The sequence below is a fragment of the Pristis pectinata genome, chromosome 24 (genome assembly GCF_009764475.1).
Source record: "Pristis pectinata isolate sPriPec2 chromosome 24, sPriPec2.1.pri, whole genome shotgun sequence".
NCBI classification, from domain to species: domain Eukaryota; kingdom Metazoa; phylum Chordata; class Chondrichthyes; order Rhinopristiformes; family Pristidae; genus Pristis; species Pristis pectinata.
The window spans coordinates 29,753,173-29,776,930 of record NC_067428.1 but is presented as its reverse complement, the minus strand read 5'-3'; the positions used below and the strand labels follow the sequence as shown (position 1 = coordinate 29,776,930).

General features: G+C 45.4%; 1 protein-coding gene across 3 annotated transcripts in view; it reads right to left on the bottom strand.

Annotated features, from left to right (window-relative positions):
* Positions 1-23,758, bottom strand: part of LOC127582454 (phospholipid-transporting ATPase IC-like) — a 114,923-nt gene that overhangs the window by 33,792 nt on the left and 57,373 nt on the right. For all 3 annotated transcript variants that reach the window (XM_052037718.1, XM_052037719.1, XM_052037720.1), the window contains 5 exons: positions 21,119-21,275; positions 18,012-18,200; positions 12,517-12,629; positions 6,775-6,939; positions 274-385 (listed from right to left, as the gene is read on the bottom strand). In XM_052037718.1, the coding sequence (XP_051893678.1) occupies positions 274-385; positions 6,775-6,939; positions 12,517-12,629; positions 18,012-18,200; positions 21,119-21,275 (736 nt within the window). The remainder of the gene's footprint in view (positions 1-273; positions 386-6,774; positions 6,940-12,516; positions 12,630-18,011; positions 18,201-21,118; positions 21,276-23,758) is intronic.

Here is a 23,758-nt window from a genome sequence, read left to right as displayed (position 1 = left end):
GAGCGCCCTTAGTGTGTAGGTGCATGGGAGAATTTAGGGGGAGGTGATGGAAATGTGGGGAGAATAAAATGGGATTAGCGTAGGATTAATGGTCAGCACAGATTTTGTGAGCCAAAGGACTGCGCCCATACAACGTGACGCTTTGACTCTACCTCCTCCACTGGCTGAAGGATTAATTAGGGTATGGGAGCTGCTCAGTGATTGGCTAACGAAGGAAAAGTACGTAAAACTGGTGAAGAATTGGAATAAATAATTCTGACACCCCCACAGTACCTTTCTTGTCTCCAGTCAGTACCCAGATTTTAATATCTGCTGCTTTCAAGTTCTGAATGGTTTCGGGGACTCGAACTTGCAATTTATCCTCTATGGCAGTTGCTCCAATGAGCTGCAATGAAAGGCGAATAAGGACGTCACCGAAAGAAAGGCCTTTCTCAGACTTGCAAATATCATTTAGCATGTATTACGGAGATATACATCTGAAGACCGATTGGTATAAAGGTTCTGCTGCTGTTTTATAAGAAACTATTGCCTGGTAATTGACTTATTCTTTCTTCATTCTACTTCATGTCCCTTCCACTCCCCCCTCTTCTCTTGTGAGGTGCTGTAAGTTTATCCAAAGGGCTGCTTGAATCAAGAGGACAGTCCATTTGCTGACCTTGGGTGGAGCACTGGAGTTGGCCTCAGTGCCTATCGGAAAGGGAGAGGAATGTTGTTCAGGACTGTCCTTACTGGAACTTCTCGCCTGAAGACATGGTGGCTTACATCGGCAGTCTCGTAATACTCAAGATTAAGGGATGTATACTGTAATTGCCACACAAGTGTGCATCAGAAGGCAACCAGTACTCATGGAACCAGCTCTCAGATATGAGGAGGAGATTATTGGGGCTACTGCCTAAAAGAAAAGCCATTATTATGTCATTGATTAGCTTATTGATTTCCAAATATCTGAGTTATGAGATTCAGCAAAGACCAAAGTCTATGGTCTGTCTCAAACCAGTATGGTATTTCTGAGATTTTTGGTTCTTAGTTTAGTTGCTTTAGTGGATCTATCACATTCCACACCCAACATCTGTTAATCAGTTAAGACTCTTGAACAGACCTCTTGTACGATAAAGATGAACTCTTGGTCTCTCAATCTACCTCATCATGGCCCTTGTAGTTTATTTGTCTACCTGTACTGCACTTTCTCTGTAACATTATATTCTGCATTCTGTTATTGCTTTTCCTTTCTGTATTACCTTGATGTACTCATGTATGGAATGATCTGTCTGGATGGCATGCAAAACAAAGCTTTTCACTGTATCTCAGTACATGTGACAATAAACTAAACCAACCCAAAACCAAACCAAATTTCCAGAGTGACACATGAGCAAATTTTCAGCTGAGGTCAATGGTTGGGCATTCATGACCAAGTCAACAAGGCTGAAAGGATGTTCACCATGTGCACAAACAGAGGAACTTCAACGAGAGTCAAGATGCTTTCAATCATCAAGGTACTAGCAGTCTGTTTAATCAGTGGGCTGAGTATCCATCCCTCCAACACTGCTGCTCTGAAGCTGTGCTGCATTCCACCACCTCAAGACGTCCCCAAGCATTTGACAAGCAAAGTACTATGGAAGTTGTGGTCGTGGTTGTATTGTAGGACATGTTAGGGACTGTCCTATGTGGAGAGATTAAGCAGACTGAGCCTATACTCACCAGAGTTTAGAAAAATCAGAGGTGATCTCATTGAAGCATAGAAACTATTGTGGGGCTAAATGCTGGAATGATCTTTCCCTAAGCTGTGATATCCATAAACAAGGATCAGTCTCAAAATTAGTGCCTGGCTATTCAGCATTGATGAGAGAGGAACTTCTTCAAACCATGGTTATTTCCACAGGAAGACCTGTCATCCCAGAAGAAAAGTTGAGCGCTCGTCTCTCGGTGGATTCCCCACTCACAATACTCCCACGATGAGATGGACTCTGACCTCACGATCTACTTTGTTGTGACCTTGCACCTTACTGCACTGCACTTTCTCTGTAGATGTGACACTTTACTCTGTACTGTTATTGTTTTTACCTGTACTACATCAATGCACTCTGTACTAACTCAATGTAACTGCACTGTGTGATGAATTGACCTGTACGATCGGTATGCAAGACAAGTTTTTCACTGTACCTCAGTACAAGTGACAATAATAAACCAATACCAATACCACCCCCTCCTTCACTGATTACAAATAGCCTTCTGATGACTTTGCCATAAACCATTCCTATGATATGGGGACACGTCTTTCTGCCAACCCTGGATGGAACACTAACTGGGACGCTGCAGATGTGGGCTGGAAGTCAAATCACCCAAGATATTAGATGGGTGAATAAAGGACTGATTAAAGATGTAGAGTTTAAGGAAAATCTTAAAGGAAAGAGAGGTGGGGAGATGCAAGTGGGGAAATTTTGTAGTTGAGCACCTGAGCAGTGATGGCCCTGTCCCAGCTAGCGGGGGAAAGGATCATGCACCATGGTCTGGGACGGCAATTTGAGTGCGCAAGAACATTAGAAGCTGCAGAGAGTAGTGGACTCAGCCCAATACATCACGGGCACATCCCTCCCCACCATCGGTAGTATCTACAGGAGGCGCTGCCTCAGGAAGGCAACATCTATCATCAAAGGTGCCCACCACCCAGGCCATGCCATCTTTTCACAGCTACCACCAGGCAGGAGGTACAGAAGCCTTAAGTCCCACACCACCAGGCAGGAGGTACAGAAGTCTTAAGTCCCACACCACCAGGCAGGAGGCACAGAAGCCTGAAGTCCCACACCACCAGGCAGAAGGCACAGAAGCCTGAAGTCCCACACCACCAGGCAGAAGGCACAGAAGCCTGAAGTCCCACACCACCAGGTTCAAGAACAGCTACTTCCCTTCAACCATTTGGTTCTTGAACCAACAGGCAAAACCCTAATTACTAGAGTTTAGCAACACTATGACCACTTGGCACTAAAATGGACTTTGTATTTTTATTCTAATTGTCTTTTCTTGTAAAATTGTGCATAATTTATGTTTAATTTATGTTTTTCTTGTGAATGCTGCTTATCTGATCTATGTGCCTGTAATGCTGCTGCAAGTAAGCTTTTCATTGCACCTGTACATACATGGACTTGTGTATGTGACAATAAACTTGACTTTGACTTTGAAGGTGTGAGGGATGGGAGGCCAGAATGGGAGGAACAAAGAGCCTGGAGGGGATCGTATAGGGAAGCTCAAAACTACACAGTGATCTGAACAGGAAGTATGGGTTTACCAAATCTTCCCATTGATTGGACGGGCTACAATAGAACAGGATAAGTTGTCTGGCACTCTGGGTTTCCAGATTATGCATGAGCACTGGCTAACCAAGAATCCTTTCCACTGCATGGTGTGAACACTAACAAAAGATGAGGGGGTAAGTTCAAAGGAGAGGTGGGGGGGGACAAGTTTTTTTATATAAGATATCCTTATTAATCACATGTACATCAAAACACACAACGAAATGCATCTTTTGCATAGAGTATTCCGGGGGCAGCCCACAAGTGTCGCCACACTTCCGGCGCCAACATAACATGCCCACAACTTCCTAACCTGTATGTCTTTGGAACGTGGGAGGAAACCGGTACACCTGGAGGAAACCCACGCAGATACGGGGAGAACGTACAAACTCCTTACAGACAGCGGCGGGAATTGACTTACACACAGAGAGTGGTGGATGCCTGGAATGCCTTGCCAGGGGTCGTAGTGGAGGCAAATACAAAAGAGGCATTTAAAAGGCTCTTAGGCACATGAATGTGCAGAGAATGGAGGGATATGGATATTGTGTAGGCAGAAGGGATTAGTTTAGTTAGGCTTTTAATTATTTGATGAATTAGTTCGGCACAACATACCATTCCTCTTTAAAGAAATGAATGGCAGTGCAAGAGGATTCAGCAGGGTATAAGATCTGATACAGTTACATGGGGAGAGATGGCAGATGGAGTTTAATGCGGGCAAGTGTGAGCTGTTGTACTTTGGGATGTTAAGTATAAGGGGAAAGTATACAGTTAATGGCAGGATTGTTAACAGAATTGACGTTAAGAGGAATCTTGGGGTCCAAGTCCATAGCTCCATGAAAGTGGCCACACAAGTAGATAGAGTGGTAAAAAAGACATATGACATACTTGTCTTCTTCGCTAGGGGCTTGTATAAGAGTCATAAATCGTTCATTGGGCTGCACTTGGAGTACTGCATGCAGTTCTGGTCGCCCCATTACAGGAAGGATGTGGAGGCTATGGAGAGGGTTCAGCAGAGGTTTACCATGATGCTGCCTGGATTAGAGGGTACTAGTTATAAGGAGAGTTTGGACAAACTTGGGTTGTTTTCTCTGGAACATCGGAGGCCTGATATAAGTTTATAAAATGATGAGAGGCATGGTTAGGGTAGACAGCCAGAATCTTTTCTCCGGGGTAGAAATATCAAATACTAGAAGGCATAAGTTTAAGATGAGAGGGGGAAGTTTAAAGGAGATGTGAGGGGCAAGTTTTTTTTTTACACAGAGAGTGGTGGGTGCCTGGAATGTGCTGCCAGGGGTGGTGGTGGAAGCAGATATGATAGTGGCAATCAAGAGGCTTTTAGGTAGGCACATGGATATGCAGGGAATAGAGGGATGTGAATCATGTGCAGGCAGAAGGGATTAGTTGAATTTGGCATCATGTTCAGCACAGACATGGTGGGCCGAAGGGCCTTTTCCTGTGCTGTACTGTTCTGTGTTCATAACCTTGGGGATGGTTACCTTACACAGGCTGCATCTGGTAAAGAGTGCCATAAGGGAACAGATCTTTGATATGGAGTTCATATTTATTAGAAAGCAAGGACAGAAGAAATCAAGAGTTAGGACAGACCAAGCTCTCTCCTGTGCCTCCTCCACCATTCAATAAAATCACGGCAGGCACGGTAGTGTAGCGGTTAGCACAACACTATTACAGAGCCAGCGACCCGGGTTCAATTCTGGCCACTGTCTGTAAGGAGTTTGTACGTTCTCCCCGTGTCTGCGTGGGTTTCCTCCGGGTGCTCCGGTTTCCTCCCACATTCCAAAGACGTACGGGTTAGGAAGTTGTGGGCATGCTATGTTGGTGCCGGAAGCGTGGCGACACTTGTGGGCTGCTCCCCAGAACACTCTACACAAAAGATGCATTTCACTGTGTGTTTCGATGTACATGTGACTAATAAAAATACCTTATCTTAATTTCTACCACATGCACTTTCCCCATACTTACAACTCTCCTCGTGTCCCAGACCTATCAATCTCAACCTTGAATACTGACTTTGATTGAACGTTCATAGTCTTCTGGGGTAGAGAGTTTCAAAGATGCCATGTTTGGCACATGCTTTGAACATTACATCCAATCCCTGTTAAAATCCCGCCCCTTGGGAAACCGAACCAGGCTCTTCCTGTCAGTTTTACACCCTAGTGCTGATGTTATGCTGCAGCTCTGCTACAGAAATGGAATCTAGAGACTGCAACATCCAACCCACGTTATGAAGTCAGTTTAGCAGGAAGTACATCACGTTGCCAGCTGTAAACCAGTGGCCGCTATCAACCCATTCCATGCACGGGCGTTTAAACCAGGAGACCCTCATGCCAATACCCTCTCCGGGATACCCTGCACCTACCCCTAATTGGTAATTGGTGATTGGTTCATTATTGTCACATGTAACGAGATACAGTGAAAAAGTTAGTTTTGCCATCCATACAGATCAATCCAAAGCACAAGTACACCGGGGTAATACTAAAGGGAAAAGCAATAACAGAATGCAGAATATTGTGTTACAGTTACAGAGAAAGTGCAATGCAGGTAGACAACAAGGTGCAAGGGCCATGACGAGGTAGATTGTGAGGTCAAGAATTCATCTTTATCGTGCAAGAGGTCCCTATTTTTTGCCAATTAGCCCCATTTGATTTCTCTTAAAGCAACAAACAATCTGCTGGAGGAAATCAGCAGATCAAGCAGCAGCTGTGGGAGGAAAGGAATTGGAAACGTTTTGGGTCGAAACCCGGCATCAGGACAAACCCTTCACATCTAGAATCGGAAGTGATCTCTGTTAAAGCTGGGATGACCCAATTTTTTGTGATTTCAGATTTGGCGTTTCAGATGGGGGAAATCTAATTTCTGGGCAACCTAGTAAAGACATTTCTCCTCATGTAAGTCCTACATGGCTGGTCCTTTATCCTGACAATAGTTTCCTTAGGGCGCCACGGGAGCGTTGCGGTTAGCATAACGCTATTACAGCGCGAGCGACCCAGGTTCAATTCCTGCTGCTGTCTGTAAGGAGTTTGTACGTTCTCCCCGTGTCTGCGTGGGTTTCCTCCGGGTGCTCCAGTTTCCTCCCACATTCCAAAGACGTATGGGTTAGGAAGTGGTGGGCATGCTATGTTGGTGCCGGAAGCGTGGCAACACTTGCGGGCTGCCCCCAGAACACTCTGCAAAAGATGCATTTCAGTGTTTTGGTGTACGTGTGACTAATAAAGATATCTGATCTTAGTTCTAGACTCCTTTGCCAAAGGAAACAGCCTCCTGATATCAACTCTAATGACCCCTATTGGAATCATGTTACAATGAGATCGCCACTCAGCTTACTAAACTTGAATAAGGGCAGGCTCAATCTGCTCCATCTATCCTTGGTGGACCAACCCCCTTATTTTGCCTGTTGCTGGCAAATCGCAGTACCTGATTTACAAACACCTCTTTCTGGCAAAGATCAAGAATAAAACCAACTGCTTACCACCAGATCTGTTTCGATTTCTTCGTACAAAACTTCGAGCAACCTTCCGCGGTTCTGTAAAGCCACAGTGGCTTTCTGATACCTTTGACTCCAGTTGCTAAAGTAGTTTTCCTCAACATCTTTGGAAGCCAGACACAAAGTCCGCAGTGTTTCTGTTGCAAAGTACTGTAGAAAATATATTGATGTTGATAATATGGAACTGGTAGCTTAAGCTCAGCACCAAGCCAGCACTGATTTCTGCCAAGACTTACATGAGAAAAGATTACTGCAGATATAGCACTCTCCCTGCTGCCTGCTCGATAACACTTGTGATGAAAAACTACCATATTTAGAATAAGAAGTGTAATAATATTTCATAAGACTCAGGACCAGGTCATTTCCCCTTTGAGCCTGCTCCACCATTCATCAAGATCACAGCTATCCTTCTACCTCTGTATCACCACTTGATTTCCCTAATTTCCAGACAATCCCAGGAAGAATAGGGAGGGAAACTGCTTAAAGAAGCATGGTAACATAGCGATTCTGTTACTATATCAGTAATCCAGAATCCTCGGCTAATAATCGAGAGACAAGCTCAAACCCTACAGCTGGGAAGTTTAATTAAATAAATCAGGAGTTAACAGCAATTGTCATTAACGGTAATCATGAAACTACTCGACACAATATCAACATCAAGAGGCGAATCTGAAACTCTCACGGCTACAGTTCTCAGCAATGAAATTTAGCAATAAAGAGATAAATAAATAGATAAATAAAGAGATAAAGAGAGAATGCAAAGAGGAATTAAAGAGAGCCGTTCTCCCCAGGAAGTTTGAGATTGCAGCCATATCAAGTGAGTTCAGTTCTCTCGCTGGATTTTCAACCTCTGAGCTTTGCAGCCAGTAATGTTCTGCTTGCCTGCAGTGTTGCTGCTAAAAGTTGTGCCCAGCGTTTGATGAAACTCTTCAGCCCATTGCCTCAGAGGCGAACCTCCATTGTAGCCAATTATTGCCTCCTGCAGCTCTGACAAACAGGAGATATCACTTATTTTTAGGACATCACACTGCTGATGTTTTGCTCCCACCGTGCATTACCAAGTGTGAAAAGATCCATAACTCATTACTTTAACACCACAAGCAGGAGTCCAGAACAGCATGATTACATTGCTTGCTGTTGATTGGCTCTGTGTTAGCATGGACGATCATATCATGCGAAAGTTACTGAAGTAGTAATCGAGAGGCATGAACCAAATGGTGACCTTATGGAGTTTTATAAAATTATGAGGAGCAAAATAGGATGGATAGAATCTTTTCTCCCCCATGGCAGGCGTGTCTAGAACTAGAGGGCACAGGTTTAGGGTGAGAAGAAAAATAATTAAAGAAGATCTGAGGGGCAAGTTTTTCCACACCGAGGGTGTTGAATATCTGGAACAAGCTGCCAGAGGAGGTGGTGGAGGCAGATACAGTTAAGTTTAAAAGGCATTTGGACAAGTATTTGGATAGGAATGCAGTAGAGGGATATGGGCCAATAGGGGCAAATGGGACCAGCATAGAAAGGCTTCACGGTTGGCACGGACGAGTTGGACTGAAGGGCCCATTTCTGCGCTGTACAACTCTATGACTCTAGCATGATATACAGGTACTTCTTGGGGATTAACATTGGGCTAGATGGGAAAGTAGTGGGGATGGCTGAGGATTAGTGTTGAACCTCCTTTTGTTCTTAATAATATCGCATTCCAGTTTCAATCGCCAATAACTTGGGAAGCATTGGAGGGACAAAGATCATGAGGCTCTTCCTTACTGTCAGAGATTTGAAATTAAGGAAACAGAGACTCCTTGAGGTTGGAAGGAGGTGGGATTAGCGTAGGTAGGCACCACGATCGGTGTGGATGAAGTGGGTCACAGGGACCCGTTTCAGCTGTATGTTACTGTGATTCTGTGAGAAGGAATTACAAACCGTGAGCTTGGGCCGAGGGAGACTCCCGCCGTTAAACTTTTGAAAATGCAACTTTCTCCGCCGAGTGCAACATTACTTCAGTTTGCTTTTAGAGTCATGGAGTCATACAGCACAGAATCCTGCTAAACCTTTCCTATCCATGTACCTGTCCAAATATGTTTTATATGTTGTTAATGTACCTCCCTCAACCACTTCCTCCAGCAGCTCGTTCCATATACTGACCACTCTCTGGGTGAAAAAGTTGCCCCTCAGGTTCCTATTAAATCTTTCCCCTCTCACTTTAAACCTATGTCCTCTAGTTCTTGATTCCCCAACCCTGGGAAAAAGACTGTGTGCACTTATCATATCTATGCCCCACACAATTTTATACACCTCCATAAGATCACCCTTCACTCTTCTACAATCCAATGCAAGAAGTCCCAAGCTGCTCCATAACTCAGTCCCTGGTGTCTCGGCAACATCCTCGTAAATCTCCTCTGCACTCTTTCCAGCTTAATGGCATCTTTCTCATAGCAGAGTGACCAAAGCTGAACACAATATTCCAAACAGAGCCTCACCAATGTCTTGTATAACAGTAACTTAACATCCCAACCCCTCTACTCAATGCCCTGACTAATGAAGGCCAGAGTGCCAAAAGCCTTCTTCACCACCCTGTCGACCTGCGACGCCACATTGATCTGCACATTTGATGGAATGTTAACCAAAAAAATAACAGCAGCATGACTAACTTAAAGGGAACTTCTTCCAGTGACTGCTTGTTTTGCAGTCACTGCTGTGGATATGTAGTGATTTTGGAGACATTCTCAGCTGGGAATTAGACACCAGAAGCACCTTTCATCCACATAATCACTAACGTTGTGTCACTTACAGGGATGAGTGATCCTCTGAAGTAAATTCACATGTCATAGAGCAATACAGCACAGATACAAGCTCTTCGGCCCAACCAGTCCGTGCCGACCATGGTGCCCGCCCAGCTACTCCCAATTTCCTGCGTTCGGCCCATATCCCTCTAAGCCCCACCCTTCCATGTGCCTACCCAAGTGCTTCTTAAATGATACCATTGTACCTGCCTCAACCACTTCCTGTGGCAGCTCATTCCAGATACTCACCACCCTCTGTGTGAAAAGTTGCCTCTCAGTCCCTTTTAAATCTTTCCCGTCTCATCCTAAACCAATGCCCCCTAGTTTAAATACCCCTATAAGGTCACCCCTCATTCTCCTACATTCCAAGGAATAAAGACTTAGCCTGGCCAACCTCTCCCTATAACTCAGGCCTACTAGTCCTGGCAATATCCTCGTATGTCGTTTGAGTAATCTACTCCGGTTCCATGCCACTGGAATCCCAGAGACTTAGTGAAATTGACATCTTCTTTGACAAGAGTCAGAAGAAAAATTGCAACACAATCGTTTCTTTATCAATGAAAAGAATATCCATTAAATTAATTGTTAAGGAATAAAATCAGAACTATTTTCAGCATAAACTGCATGTAAAATGTGTTTTACTTCTGCTTAGTTGGTCCTATTTCCTGCCCTTCAGGAGATTGGCTCGGACACTCTAACACGATCCATTGCCACATCATATTTTGCACACAGAACAATATCATCAATGCATGTGCCTCACTTTAATTACCAAACAAGAAAAATTGGACCAGAAGGTCGGAGACTTTTGACCCTTGGAAAATAATTCACAACAAAATGAGCTGCACACCATGCTGAAAAAAGTGAACTACACATGAATTAGAGTAATCCTGCCTGTACCCACCCCTCTGTTTTAATATGTTAAAAGCATCCCCTGTGTTTTCAGTGGAACCAAGAGATCTGCCCCTGCATCTTTCTGTAATGATTGAGGGGATTGTGAAGTAAAACTTGAATCGCACTGTGTCTCCATTGCTGCCACTGATTTTCAGCCTTGGAGGACCCCCTTGGCAAAGGAGCCAATTAGGGCCCACTCATCATTAACCCCTCCCACCCATCCCACAATTCCTCTGTTCCATCCCTCATCTCCATGGCTGCCTGGGGTTACCGTGGAGAGATCCCTTTAAAAGCACTGACCAACTTCCCATGGGTCAGTGTCCGATAACATGGCCTCAAACATGGCTGCCCGCTGTAAAACGCACAGGTCGAGCTTTTGCGCCGTTAAAAGGGGAACAAATCACAATAATAATTGGAGCAACACACAAAATGCTGAAGGAACTCAACAGGTCAGGCAGCATCTGTGGAGGGAGGTGAACGGTCGAGAGCCTTCATTAGTCCTGAAGTCGTTAGAGATCGATAGCTTCTTGATCGGCAAGGGGGTTAAGGGTTATGGGAAGAATGGATTTGAAGAAAATAAAAATCAGACATGATCGAATGGCGGAGCAGACTCAATGGGCCCAATGGTCCAATTCTGCTCCTATATCTTATGGTGTAATGTCTTTGGGATGTGGGAGAAGACCAGAGCACATGGGAGAACCTCACGCCGTCACAGGGAGAACATGCAAACTCCACACCAACAGCACCCAAGGTCAGGATTGAATCAGGATCACTGGAACTGTGAGGCAGCAGGTCTACTAACTAGACCAGCCATAGGAGGAGGAGTAAGCCACCCTGTCCTTCGAGCCTGCCCCACTTCTTAATGAAACTTTGGTTGATCTGAACTCCACGTTCCTGTCTGCCGTCAGTAACTTTTCACCTCCTCGCTTATCAAAAATCTACCTACCACTGCCTTAAAGATATCCAGACTCTGCTTCCACTGCCTTTTGAGGTTCCAAGGACTCGTGAACACCAGAGACACTATTTTGCCTCATCTCAGTATCAAATAGGCAATCCTTACTTTTAAACAGTGCATTTTTATGTGGTATCTGCGACATAAGAAAAAAAAAATCACAGGAAAGAGGTCACTTTAGGCCCTCCCACACTATCACTGATATGTCAGTCCTCGGCCTCCTCCACTGCCAGGAGAATTCCAAGCGCAAACTGGAGGAACAGCACCTCATTTTCCGTCTTGGAACCTTGCAGCCTAATGGTATGAACATTGAATTCTCCCATTTTAAGTAATCCCCTCAAGAGCCCCCAACTCCAACCATGCCTCTATTCTTCCTTTTCCTAGCCTCTTTTTTCTATCCCACCTTTTTCCCTCCTTACCTTTGACCCATCCCCCGGTGGATCTGCTCTCCCCTCCTTCTCCCCGCACCTGCCCATCACTATTTCTTACCTGCATCTACCTATCACCACCCTGTGCCCACCCCGCCTCCCCTCTTTTGTCCACCTATCACTGCCCTGCTTTTCCCTCCTATATACTGGGTTTCCCCTTTTCCTCTCTTCAGTCCTGAAGAAGGGTCCTGACCCGAAACGTTGACCGCCTGCTTTTCTCCACAGCCTGCTGAGTTCCTCCAGCATCATCGTGTTTTTCATCTAGGTTCCAGCATCTGCAGTCCTTTGCTTCTCTAGGTCACTTTAGGTCAAGGGTACTTTTGGCTAGTGCCTTATGCATATTCCACTCACAAGAGCCTTCTTGATCTGGAAAGAGCAGGCACATGTGTACCACAGGAAATATCAAATTAATTTGTCAGCTCAATACAGAGGGATCCCCAATTCCCTCTACGCAGGATCCAAAGAGGTTTCATCAACTTAACATTTACAAAACTGAAGGTTATTGAAATTAAAGTGTGAAAAACTGATCAATATTAAAATAAAAAGAAGAAAATACCCCACCTCTCATAATCTCCATGCATACTCAAAAATGGCTAAATTTTTTGAATTGACAACAGAGCCCACCCTCAGGAGGTCAGTTAGTCCAAGTAATCACGGAAACAAACACATTCCTTACATCGAGTGCCATCTGAGTGCTCTCCTTGTGAGGACAGTCGGGGTGAAGCCTCTCGTATATCACAGCGTCTGCTCCTTTGGAGTACAGTTTAATCTTCCCTTCTGAATCTTTCACTGCAGGATCAAAAGATAAACATTCAGAGAAGAGGAAACACTCCTTTTGGACTCTTCCATCAGCTTTTTTTCTTTTTCAAAGAATTCACAACTTCTGAGATTGGGCTCAGGGCAACAAAAATGACAGAGGAAATCTTAAGCAACATCATCCCAATGTATCACTGGCACATCCCTCCCCGCCATCAGTAGTATCTACAGGAGGTGCTACCTCAAGAAGGCACATCCCTCCCCGCCATCAGTAGTATCTACAGGAGGTGCTACCTCAAGAAGGTAACATTTATCTTCAAAGACTCCCACCATCCAGGCCATGCCACCTTCTCGCAGCTACCATCGGGCAGGAGGTACAGAAGCCTGAAGTCTCACACCACCGGGTCCAGGAACAGCTACTTCCCTTCAATCATTCGGTTCTTGAACCAACCGGCACAACCCTAATCACTACCTCAGTACAGCAACATTATGACCATTTTGCCCTACAATGGAGTTTTTTTGTTCTAATCGTGTTCCTTTTTGTAAATTTTTGTATAATTTATGCTTAATTTATGATTTTTTCCTTGTGGATGTTGTGTATCTGATGCTATGTGCCTGTGATGCTGCTGCAAGTAAGTTTTTCATTGCACCCGTGCAGTATGACAATAAACTTGACTTTGACTTCCACTATTACTGGGATTGTACCATAATCCATAACAGTCACAGCTTGACTTTGTCGTTAAATTATTTGCTGATTTGCTGCTTCCAGCAGACTTCCAGGAAATAGGGAAAATGAATTTCAAAGAGAGACACAAGAGGACGCAGATGCTGGAATCTGGAGCAAAAATCAAACTGCTCGAGGAACTCAGCGGGTCAGGCAGCATCTGTGGAGGCAGAGGGATGATCGACGTTTCAGTTTGGGACCCTGCCTCAGGACAGAGAGAGTAGAGCGAAGATAGCCAGAATGTGGAGGTGAGAGGGAGGGGCGAGACAGAGGCTGGGAGGTGATAGGTGGAACCAGGGGATGATGGGCAGGTGAAGTCAGGTGGGGGAGGGGGGAGGGGGGACGATGGACTCAGAAGCAGAAGGTGATAAGGGAGGGACGACGGGTGGGTGGAAGTTGGGGGGGGGGGAAGGAAATAGGATGGAAATTTCAACGGGACAGTATAAATTTCAAAGCTGGCTTCAAACCCGCAAGATGTGCTACGAGGATAAACTCTATAAATCAGGACCTGTTTAGCAACGCAAAGCTCAGCGGGTCAGGCAGCATCTACGGAGGGAAATGGACAGATGACGTTTGGGGTCGAGACCCTTCATCGGGATTGGGAGGAAAGAGGGGAGATGGTCAGTATAAAGAGGTGGGAGGAAGGGGTGGGGCAGGAGCTGGCAGGTGATGGGTGGATCCAGGTGAGGAGGGTGATAGGCAGATGAGGGCAGGATTGATGTCAGAAGCTGGGAGGTGATGGGTGGAAGTGACAAAGGGCCGAAGATGATGGAATCTGATAGGAGAGGACGGTGGAGCCTGGAGTAAAGGGAGGGAGGTGGGGAGGGGAACCAGTGGGAGGAGCGTGTGGGTGACGGGCAGATGGCGGGGGGGGGGGGGGGGGAAGAGGGATGGGGGGGGTAGTCAGGGATGGTGGGGGAGAGTGGGGGGAGTGGGGGATGGGGGAGAAGGGATGGGTGGGGAATTGGGGGGAGGGGAGTGGGAAGGGGGAGGAGAGGATGGTGGGAGGGGGGAAAGTGGGGGGAGGGGGAAAGGGGGGAAAGGGGGGAAAGGGGGAGGGGGAGGAGGAGGAAAGGGGGGAGGGGAGGAGGGGAAGGGGAAGGGGGAGGGGGGAAGGGGGAGGGGGGAAAGGGGAAAAGGGGGAGGGGGAGGGGGGAAGGGGGGAAAGGGCCGGGGACCTGTTTGGCTTTGTGTTGAGAGACAAAGGACTGCAGATGCTGGAATCTAATGAAAAACACGACGATGCTGGAGGAACTCAGCAGGCCAGGCAGCATCCGTGGAGAAAAGCAGGCGGTCAACGTTTCGGGTCAGGACCATTCTTCAGGAATGAAGGTAGGAAAAGGGGAAGCCCAATATATAGGAGGGAAAAGCTTTGTGTTGAATTGAGTATAAATAAACAAGGCAGCAGATACAATTCAATCCTGTTTTACAATGATTTTATCTGCCATTAATTTTATATACCTCAACGTTAAAGAGCACTAAAGACAGATCAATTTTTGGAAGAGGTCCTGAAGCAGACATCAAGGCCCATTGCTGCATCCACAAAACATTCAGACATTGTCCCTTGGTGCCTATAATTCAGCCTTTACCTTCTTCCTTCTCCCCCTTCCCCTCATGCAGAAGATACAAAAGCCTGAAAGCACCTACCACCAGGCTCAAGGACAGCTTCTAGCCCACTGTTATAAGATTATTGAACGGTTCCCTAGTACAATAAGATGGAATCTTGACCTCACAATCTACTTTGTTATGACCTTGCACCTTATTGTCTGCCTGCACTGCACTTTCTCTGTAACTGTAACACTTTATTCTGCATACTGTTACTGTTTTCCCTTGTACTACCTCAATACACTGTTGTAATGATGTCTGTATGGATGGCATGCAAAACAAAACTGTATCTCGGTACATGTGACAATAACAAACCAATTTAATTCAGGGGGAGCATGTGTGCCTCTGGGGGTGTGCATGTGTGTGTGCGTGTGCGTGCGTGTGTGTGCGCTTTTCACTTGTAACGTTGGTCATGTACCAGTTGTGTATGTGCAAAATAGGCATGAAATCAATTTTTTTTTAAGGGACAGTAAACTGGTAATTTATAGATAATGAAAACTGCTGGATTATCATGGTGATCCTTCTGGTACAGTAACATTCTTCAGGGAAGTGTACTGGCTACCCTTACCTTTCCAGATCTACATGTGGTAGTCAGTGACCTCTAAAGCAGCCCAAACAAGCCACCAAGTTACCAAGGCAAAAAAACAAACCGCTGGAGGAACTCAGTGGGTTGAGAAGCACCTGTCAGTGGAGGAAAGGAATTGTCAACGTTTCGGGTCGGGACCCTGCCTCAGGATGGGGGTTCCTCCAGCAGTTTATTTTTTGCTCCAGATTCCAGCATCTGCAGTCTTTTGAGATAAGATTTCTTTTTCGGTCACACGTACATCGAAACCCACAGTGAAATGAGTCTTTTGCGCAGAGTGTTCTGGGGGCAGCCCGCAAGTGTCGCCACACTTCCGGTGCCGACATAACATGCCCATGACTTCCTAACCCGTACGTCTTTGGAATGTGGGAGGAAACTGGAGCACCCGGAGGAAACTCACGCAGACACTGGGAGAACGTACAAACTCCTTACAGACATCACAGAAACCTGCCCATGCCATCCCAAGACAAAGTATAACATAAACTGTATCCACCATTTGCCTTTGAATGTTTCCAACTGGAAGTTGCAGGTAAGATCTTTATTAGTCACATGTACATTGAAACACACAGTGAAATACATCTTTTGCGTAGTGATTTTGGGGGGCAGACCGCAAGTGTCACCACGCTTCCGGCGCCAACATAGCATGCCCATAACTTCCTAACCTGTACGTCTTTGGAATGTGGGAGGAAACTGGAGCACCCGGAGGAAACCCACACAGACATGGGGAGAACGTACAAACTCCTTACAGACAGTGGCCGGATTTGAACCTGGGTCTCTGGCGCTGTAAAGCACTATGCTAACCACTATGCTACCATGCCTGCTAATGTTGCAGAGCAAGCAGACGGTTCATTCTGATAGGGAAGCTTTGTTATGAAGTAGTGGGATTGGGAGTGGAATGGGGGAAAACAAGTCTCCATCCTGTGCTCTCAGGCACAAGGCAATAAGAATTCAGGAGGGACAACAGACTGGCACAGCTAGTAGAGGTGCTTCCTCACAACTCCAGTGACCCGGGTTCAATCCTGACTTTTGATGCTGTCTGTGTGGGGTTTGCAGACTTAACAGCTTCTTCCCTACTGCTATCAGACCTCTGAACTAATCACCTCTCATATCCCCTTCCTAGTGGTGCTGCCATGTTTTCAGTCTCTTAACTCTACCTCTCCCAGTTATTCCACTATCGTCACTTTTGCATGCATTTTTGCACTACTTCAGATTGCCCTAGGATCTTTGCACCACTCTGTTATTTTGTGCTCATCACTGCATTTGTTGTTGATTTATTAGTACCATGTATACTGTTTACTCTGTGAGCTTCATGCATGCAAGGAATTTCATTGCACCCTGGTGTATATGACAATAATCTAATCTGAATCTGAATCTCATTCTTCCTGTGACTGTTTGGGTTTCCCCCAAGTACTCCAGTTTCCACCCACATCCCAAAGACATGCGGGTTGGTAGGTTAATTGGTATTGGTTTATTATTGTCATTTGTACCGAGGTACAGTGAAAAACTTGTCTTGCATACTGATCGTACAGGTCAATTCATTACACAGTGCAGTTACATTGAGTTAGTACAGAGTGCATTGAGGTAGTACAGGTAAAAACAATAACAGTACAGAGTAAAGTGTCACAGCTACAGAGAAAGTGCAGTGCAGGTAGACAATAAGGTGCAAGGTCACAAGGTAGATCGTGAGGTCGGAGTCCATCTCATCGTATAAGGGAACTGTTCAATAGTCTTATCACAGTGGGGTAGAAGCTATCCTTGAGCCTGGCGGTACGTGCCCTCAGGCTCCTGTATCTTCTACCTGATGGAAGAGGAGAGAAGAGAGAATGACCTGGGTTGGTGGGGTCTTTGATTATGCTCCTAGTGTGTAGGTGTGTGGTAGAATCTGGGGAAAGATGATGGGAATATGAGCTAGAGCTTTTCTCTTTGGAGAGAAGGAGGATGAGAGGTGACTTGATAGAGGTGCACAAGATGATAAGAGGCATAGATCGAGTGGACAGTTAGAGACTTGTCTCAGGGTGAAAATGGCTAACATGAGGGGACATAATTTTAAGGTGATTGGAGGAAGATGTAAGAGGGATGTCAGGGGTAAGTTTGTTTTTAAACACACAGAGAGTTGTGGGTGCATGGAAGGCACTGCCTGCAGAGGTGGTGGAGGCAGATACATTAGGGACATTTAAGAGGCTCTCAGAGAACCACATGAATGATAGAGAAATAGAGGGTTATGTGGGAGGGAAGGGTTAGAAAGATATCAGAGCAGGATAAAATGTTGGCACAACATCGTGGGCTGAAGGGCCTGTACTGTGCTATAACGTTCCATGTTCTATGTGGGGAGAATAGGTTACAGGGAAAATCCCTGTGAGCTAGCATAGACTCAACGGGCCAAAACAGCTCCTTCTACGTCGTAAGAAAAAATGGCATTTGACAACTTGAACTAATAAAGTTCCACCACACAGAAGAAGAACATTGGACTTTTTCAGCCCAAGTGTATTTTTGGGTCACTTACAGAGGACAGACATTCTCTTGCGACTGCTGCTGAAGTCTAAGATGGCCAGCACTGTGTATGTCCTCTGCACTCCCAGCTCGCTGATGGTTATGGTATCCTGTGTGCGAGACAGAAATGCAAAGCCGAAGTTTCTTGCTGCAGTTACCAGAGCCTCTTCATCTGGAGAAGCAGCCTGGTACGTGAGCTGACCTTGAAGAAAGGAATAGAAAAGGGATCAAATGTTAAATCTTGCCTGGAATAGTGTGGGAAAAAATGCTGGATGGGCTTTCTGAGTCCCCATTGAGCAAGCTATGTCTGTTCGGCAGCTCTCTGGTACACGAATAAGTTGGCCTAAACCATTGTACATAGACAATGACTTGCATTTGTATAGAGCCATTTCTGTCTGTCCACAGATTCTTAACAGCTTATCTGAAACAGTGGCTGTTTGGGAATGCACACACTCAAAGCAGAGTTGTGAAGGTCGATTTTAATAAATGTACTCCTATTTTTATCGATGCACCATAGAAAGCATCCTATCCAGATGCATCACGGCTTGATATGGCAATTGCTCTGCCCGAGACCACAAGAAACTGCAGAGCGTTGTGGACACAGCTCAGCACATCACAGAAACCAGCCTCCCCTCCACGGATTCTTTCTACACTTCTTTCTGGCTCGGTAACGCAGCCAACATAATCGAAGACCCCACCCACCCCAGACCTTCTCTCTTCTCCCCCCTCCCATTGGGCAGAAGACATAAAAGCCTGACCACCAGGCTTGAGGACAGCTTCTATCCCGCTGTTATAAGACTATTGAACAGTTCCCTTGTACGATAAGATGGACTCTTGACCTCACAATCTACCTCATTGTGACTTTGCACTTATTGTCTGCCTGCACTGCACTTTCTCTGTAATTGCAATACTTTATTCTGCATTCTGCTATTGGTTTCCCTTGTACTACCTCAATGCACTGTTGTAATGAAGTGATCTGTATGGATGGCATGCAAAACAAAGTATACCTCAATACATGTGACAGTATTAAACCAATTTAACAGTCTCTAGATGCGAAGTTGCATTCCTTAGGCTGAAATGCACCCACTCTGTGCTGATCAGATCCCTACAATTAAGCCTCTGTGCTTGCTTTGTGCATTTGTAATGCTCTCCCTTTTACACAAAACATATCGCCGTAACTTTTCACGAGTTTGCAAACTTTAGTTGACCAAACCGCTATTCAGTATTCAGAGCATCAATGGATTTTTAATGCTGAAGTTCCCTCCCTTTTGTGACATGCAGAGGGTAGTGGTAAAGTTACTGGACAAGCAGCCAGAGGTCTGAACCATTGCTCCAGAGATGTGTGTTTGAATCTTACAACAGCAGCTGAACAATTGAAATTCAAGTAATTAAATAAAACCCCAAACTTTTAAACAAAATCTGCTGTCAGTAATGGTAACCATGAAACTATTGGGCTATCACAAAAAAAAACATCTGGTTCGCAATTATCCTTCAGGGGAAGAGAACTGCTGCCCTTATTTGGTCTGGTCAAGTGTGAGGAGCAATGGCTCATCTGCGACCCGGGTTCAATACCGAGCTCGGGTGCTGTCTGTGTGGAGTTTGCACGTTCTCCCTGTGACTGCGTGGGTTTCCCGCTGGTCTCCTGGATTTCTCCCACATCCCCAAGACATGCAGGTTGGCAGGTTAATTGGAAAACGAGAACAAGTGAATTATTATTGTGGCTATCACGAAGGGACATAATTTTAAGGTGATTGGAGGAAGGTATAAGGGGGATATCAGGGGTAAGCTTTTTTTTTTTACACAGAGAGTGGTGGGTGCGTGGAACCCACTGCTGGCAGAGGTGGTGGAGGCAGATACATTAGGGACATTTAAGAGACTCTTAGATAGACACGAGTGATAGAAAAATGGAGAGCTATGTGCGAGGGAAGGGTTAGATAGATATTAGAGCAGTATAAAATGTTGGCACAACATTGTGGGCCGAAGGGGCTGTACTGTGCAGTAGTGCTCTATGTTCTAATTATTATTGACGAACACGATTAAATAAGAGCAGGAGTACACCAATCGGCACCTCAAGCCTGTGCTGTCATTCAACATGACCAGGGCTGATCTGACCCAGGCCTCATAAGATATCTTTATTAGTCATATGTACATCGAAACACACAGTGAAATGCATCTTTCTTGTGGTGTTTTGGGGGCAGCCCGCAAGTGTCGCCACGCTTCCAGCGCCAACATAGCATGCCCACAACTTCCCAACCCCTACATCTTTGGAATGTGGGTGGAAACCGGAGCACCCGGAGGAAACCCACGCAGACACGGGGAGAACATACAAATTCCTTACAGACAGTGGCCGGAATTGAACCCGGGTCGCTGGCACTGTACAGTGTTACACTAACCGCTACACTACCTCCTCTTCTGTAATAGTTCCCCATCACCCTCCCAATCTTTCAAAAATGTATCTACTTCCTCTTTAAGTACCTCCACTGATCCAGTCTCCACCACATTCGAGGACAGAGAATTCCAGAGTTTCACCATCCTTTGTAGGAAGAAATTCCTGGGCACTTCAGTTTTAAATGACTGTCCTGTTATTTTGTATCTTTGCTCAAGATTGTCCCTAGTGGGAACGTGTTAACATCTACCCTGCCATGTCCCCTTATATATCCGCACGGTAGTGCAGTGGTTAGCGTAACGCTACTGCAGCGTCAGTGACCCGGGTTCCATTCCGGCCACTGTCTGTAAGGATCTCTACGTTCTCCCCATATCTGCATGGGTTTCCTCCGGGTGCTCTGGCTTCCTCTCAAATTCCAAAGACGTACGGGTTAGGAAGTTGTGGGCATGCTATGTTGGCGCCAGAAACGTGGTGACACTTGCGGGCTGCCCGCAGAACACTCAATGCAAAAGATTCATTTCACTGTGTGTTTCGATGTACATGTGACTAGTAAAGATATCTTATCTTATATGTTTCAATAAGATCAGCCTTCATTCTCCTAAACTTCAAAGAATACAGGTCTATCTTTATGAGTCATGTGTGATAGGACAACCAGTTTTTGAAGCATCTGACCACATTCCGCACAAAAGTTGAAGTAACTGAATACCTGCTAAATGGAGGTACGCAACACTCACCCTGTTTCTCTTCCACCATTACTGTGTGACAAAGGGCCAGCAATTTAAAGAATTCATGGACTCCTGGGTTGTCCCCTGACCGGATCAGTTCCAAAAGTGACCAGTCATAGAACTTCAGCCTTCCATCTGCAAATGTGTTCCAGCTCAGGTCAACCATCTGAAAAAGACCCATTGACATTCTGCATCAGACAGAGAGACCGCTGCACAGTTGACTGCTGAACAGTGGTCCGTGTACGAAGCAAGCTGCCAGAGAAAGTGGTTGAGGCAGGTACAACAACATTTATAAGACACTTGGACAGGTACATGGATGGGAAAGGTTTAGAGGGATATGGGTCAAACGTGGGTAAATGGGACTAGCTTAGATGGGCACCTCGGTCAGCATGGATGATTTGGGCCCAAGGGCCTGGTTCCGTGATCTATGATTCTAAGTACTTTCTGTGAGCATTGAGATCCCACCAATCCATAGTATGTAGAACAAACGGAATTCAGCTTCTGACAGTTCTATTGTGCACTGTGCAAATCTAGGCCAGAAGATGACGGCAATTGATAAATTCAATCAGTGAATTTGAATTCAAATTCAGAAACTTTCACACTTAAATAACATGGACGGAAAATTCTGGAAACACCAAACAAATGAGGCACCATCTGTGGAGAGAGTTAAACTTCAAAGTTCATCAGATTTGTTCTGATGTTGAATCATTGATCTGAAGCACGAACTCTTTTCACTCTCCTCAGATGCCACCCGATCTCCTTAGGACTTCTGGCATTTTCTATTGCTGTTCCAGGTTTACAGAATCTGCCGTATTTTGTGTTGAAAGTTGTTTGACTTTCAACATGAATTTTAATAACATACAATGATTTTTAACAATTCAGCCTAACTTTGTCTTTAATGAGTTATAATGGGTTGCATCCAATGTACTGAAAATTCTCGAAGCTTACCCCCAAACTTCCCCCAACCACCCCCCATCAACCCTTATCCTATTCACTAAAGCCTCTGAGTTCAAGATGAGGTCAACCAATTTAATAGGAGACATGCATCAACTTTGGGCATCTTGTGGCTGGGTTACAGGAGAGTGGGAGCAAAAGCTGCTTTGGAAAATGTTGAGGGTATTGATGTCCCAGTTGTGCTAGCTTCGAAAAAAAAAGCTTATTGGTAATTGGTAAGTATACCAATTTTGGAAATAAAACGTTCATTTCGGGACCCTGATCGTCCCCACTTACAGACGTCCAAAGGCATAGAAAATAATTCCTCTCTTGGTCTTCAGATGTGAAATGGCTGAGATCCTGGGAGACATTTCACTTCTCCTTCACCACGATGAAACTTCTGCCCATCTCAGGCCATGCAGAGGTTTGTTGTGGAGTTGACCAGTGCTCCTTGGCTTTGTCAGATGTTCCACACACACAGCCTTTCCCATTCGCTTGATGTATGTGGGTGGCAGTATTGGGGTTATGTTATTGGACTTGCAATCCAGAAACCCAGATCAATGATTCAACAGCATCATCTCAAATCACATCATAGCAGCCAAGACAATTAAATTCAGTTAACTAAATACATTCCACAATTTCTAAACAGATAGGATCAGGAGTTACTGGATAAACCAGCAGAAAATTCAACCAAACATCTGGTCGCCTTATTATAAGAAGGATGTGGAAGCTTGAGAGAGGGTGCAGAGGAGATTTACCAGGATGTTGCCTGGATTGGAGAGCATATCTAACAAGGACAGGTAGAGTGAGCTAGGGCTTTTCTCTTTGGAGAGGAGGAGAATGAGAGGTGACTTGAAAGAGCTGTACAAGATGATAAGAGGCATAGATCGAGTGGACAGTCAGAGACTTTTTCCCCAGGGCGACAATGGCTAACACGAGGGGATATAATTTTAAGGTGATTGGAGGAAGGTATAAGGGGGATGTCAGGGGTACATTTTTTTTTTACACAAAGAGTGGTGGGTGCATGGAATGCACTGCCGGCAGAGGTTGTGGGGGCAGGTACATTAGGGACATTTAAGAGACACTTAGATAGAGACATGAATGATAGAAAAATGGGGAGCTATGTGGGAGGGAAGGGTTAGGTAGCTATTAGAGCAGGATAAAATGTTGGCACAACATTGTGGGCAGAAGGGCCTGTACTGTGCTGTAGTGTTCTATGTTCTATCCTTTAGGGAAGGAAATCTGCTGCCTTTAGCTGAACTGGTTTCCAGATTGAAGGTAAGAAAGTGGGTTCTTAATTGCTCTCTGAAGTGATCCATCAGGATTCCTGGTCCAGGACTAATTCGGGACAGGCATTGAATGCTGGCTGTGCCTGAATGCAGTGAATGAACAAGACACATCCTCGCCCTGCATCTGGAGTCCGAGGAAATGTAGGGGATAAATAACCAAAGGGTTATTCACACCTGAACCCATTGGGCATCAAAGGCAAATGATGCACACTGGATTAGTTCCCTACATGCCTCAAGTAAATGATATTACATTTTGTCGAGCTTCCTTTGAACCTTTGCATCATTAGCCCAGATCTCTGGATTGTAAGGCCAATAGTGTAATGCCAGTACTACAATACCCATACATTACAGCCATACAGTCATAGTCACACAGCACAAAGAAGTTCCTTGACCCACCATGTCTATGCCAACCATCTTCAACTCATCA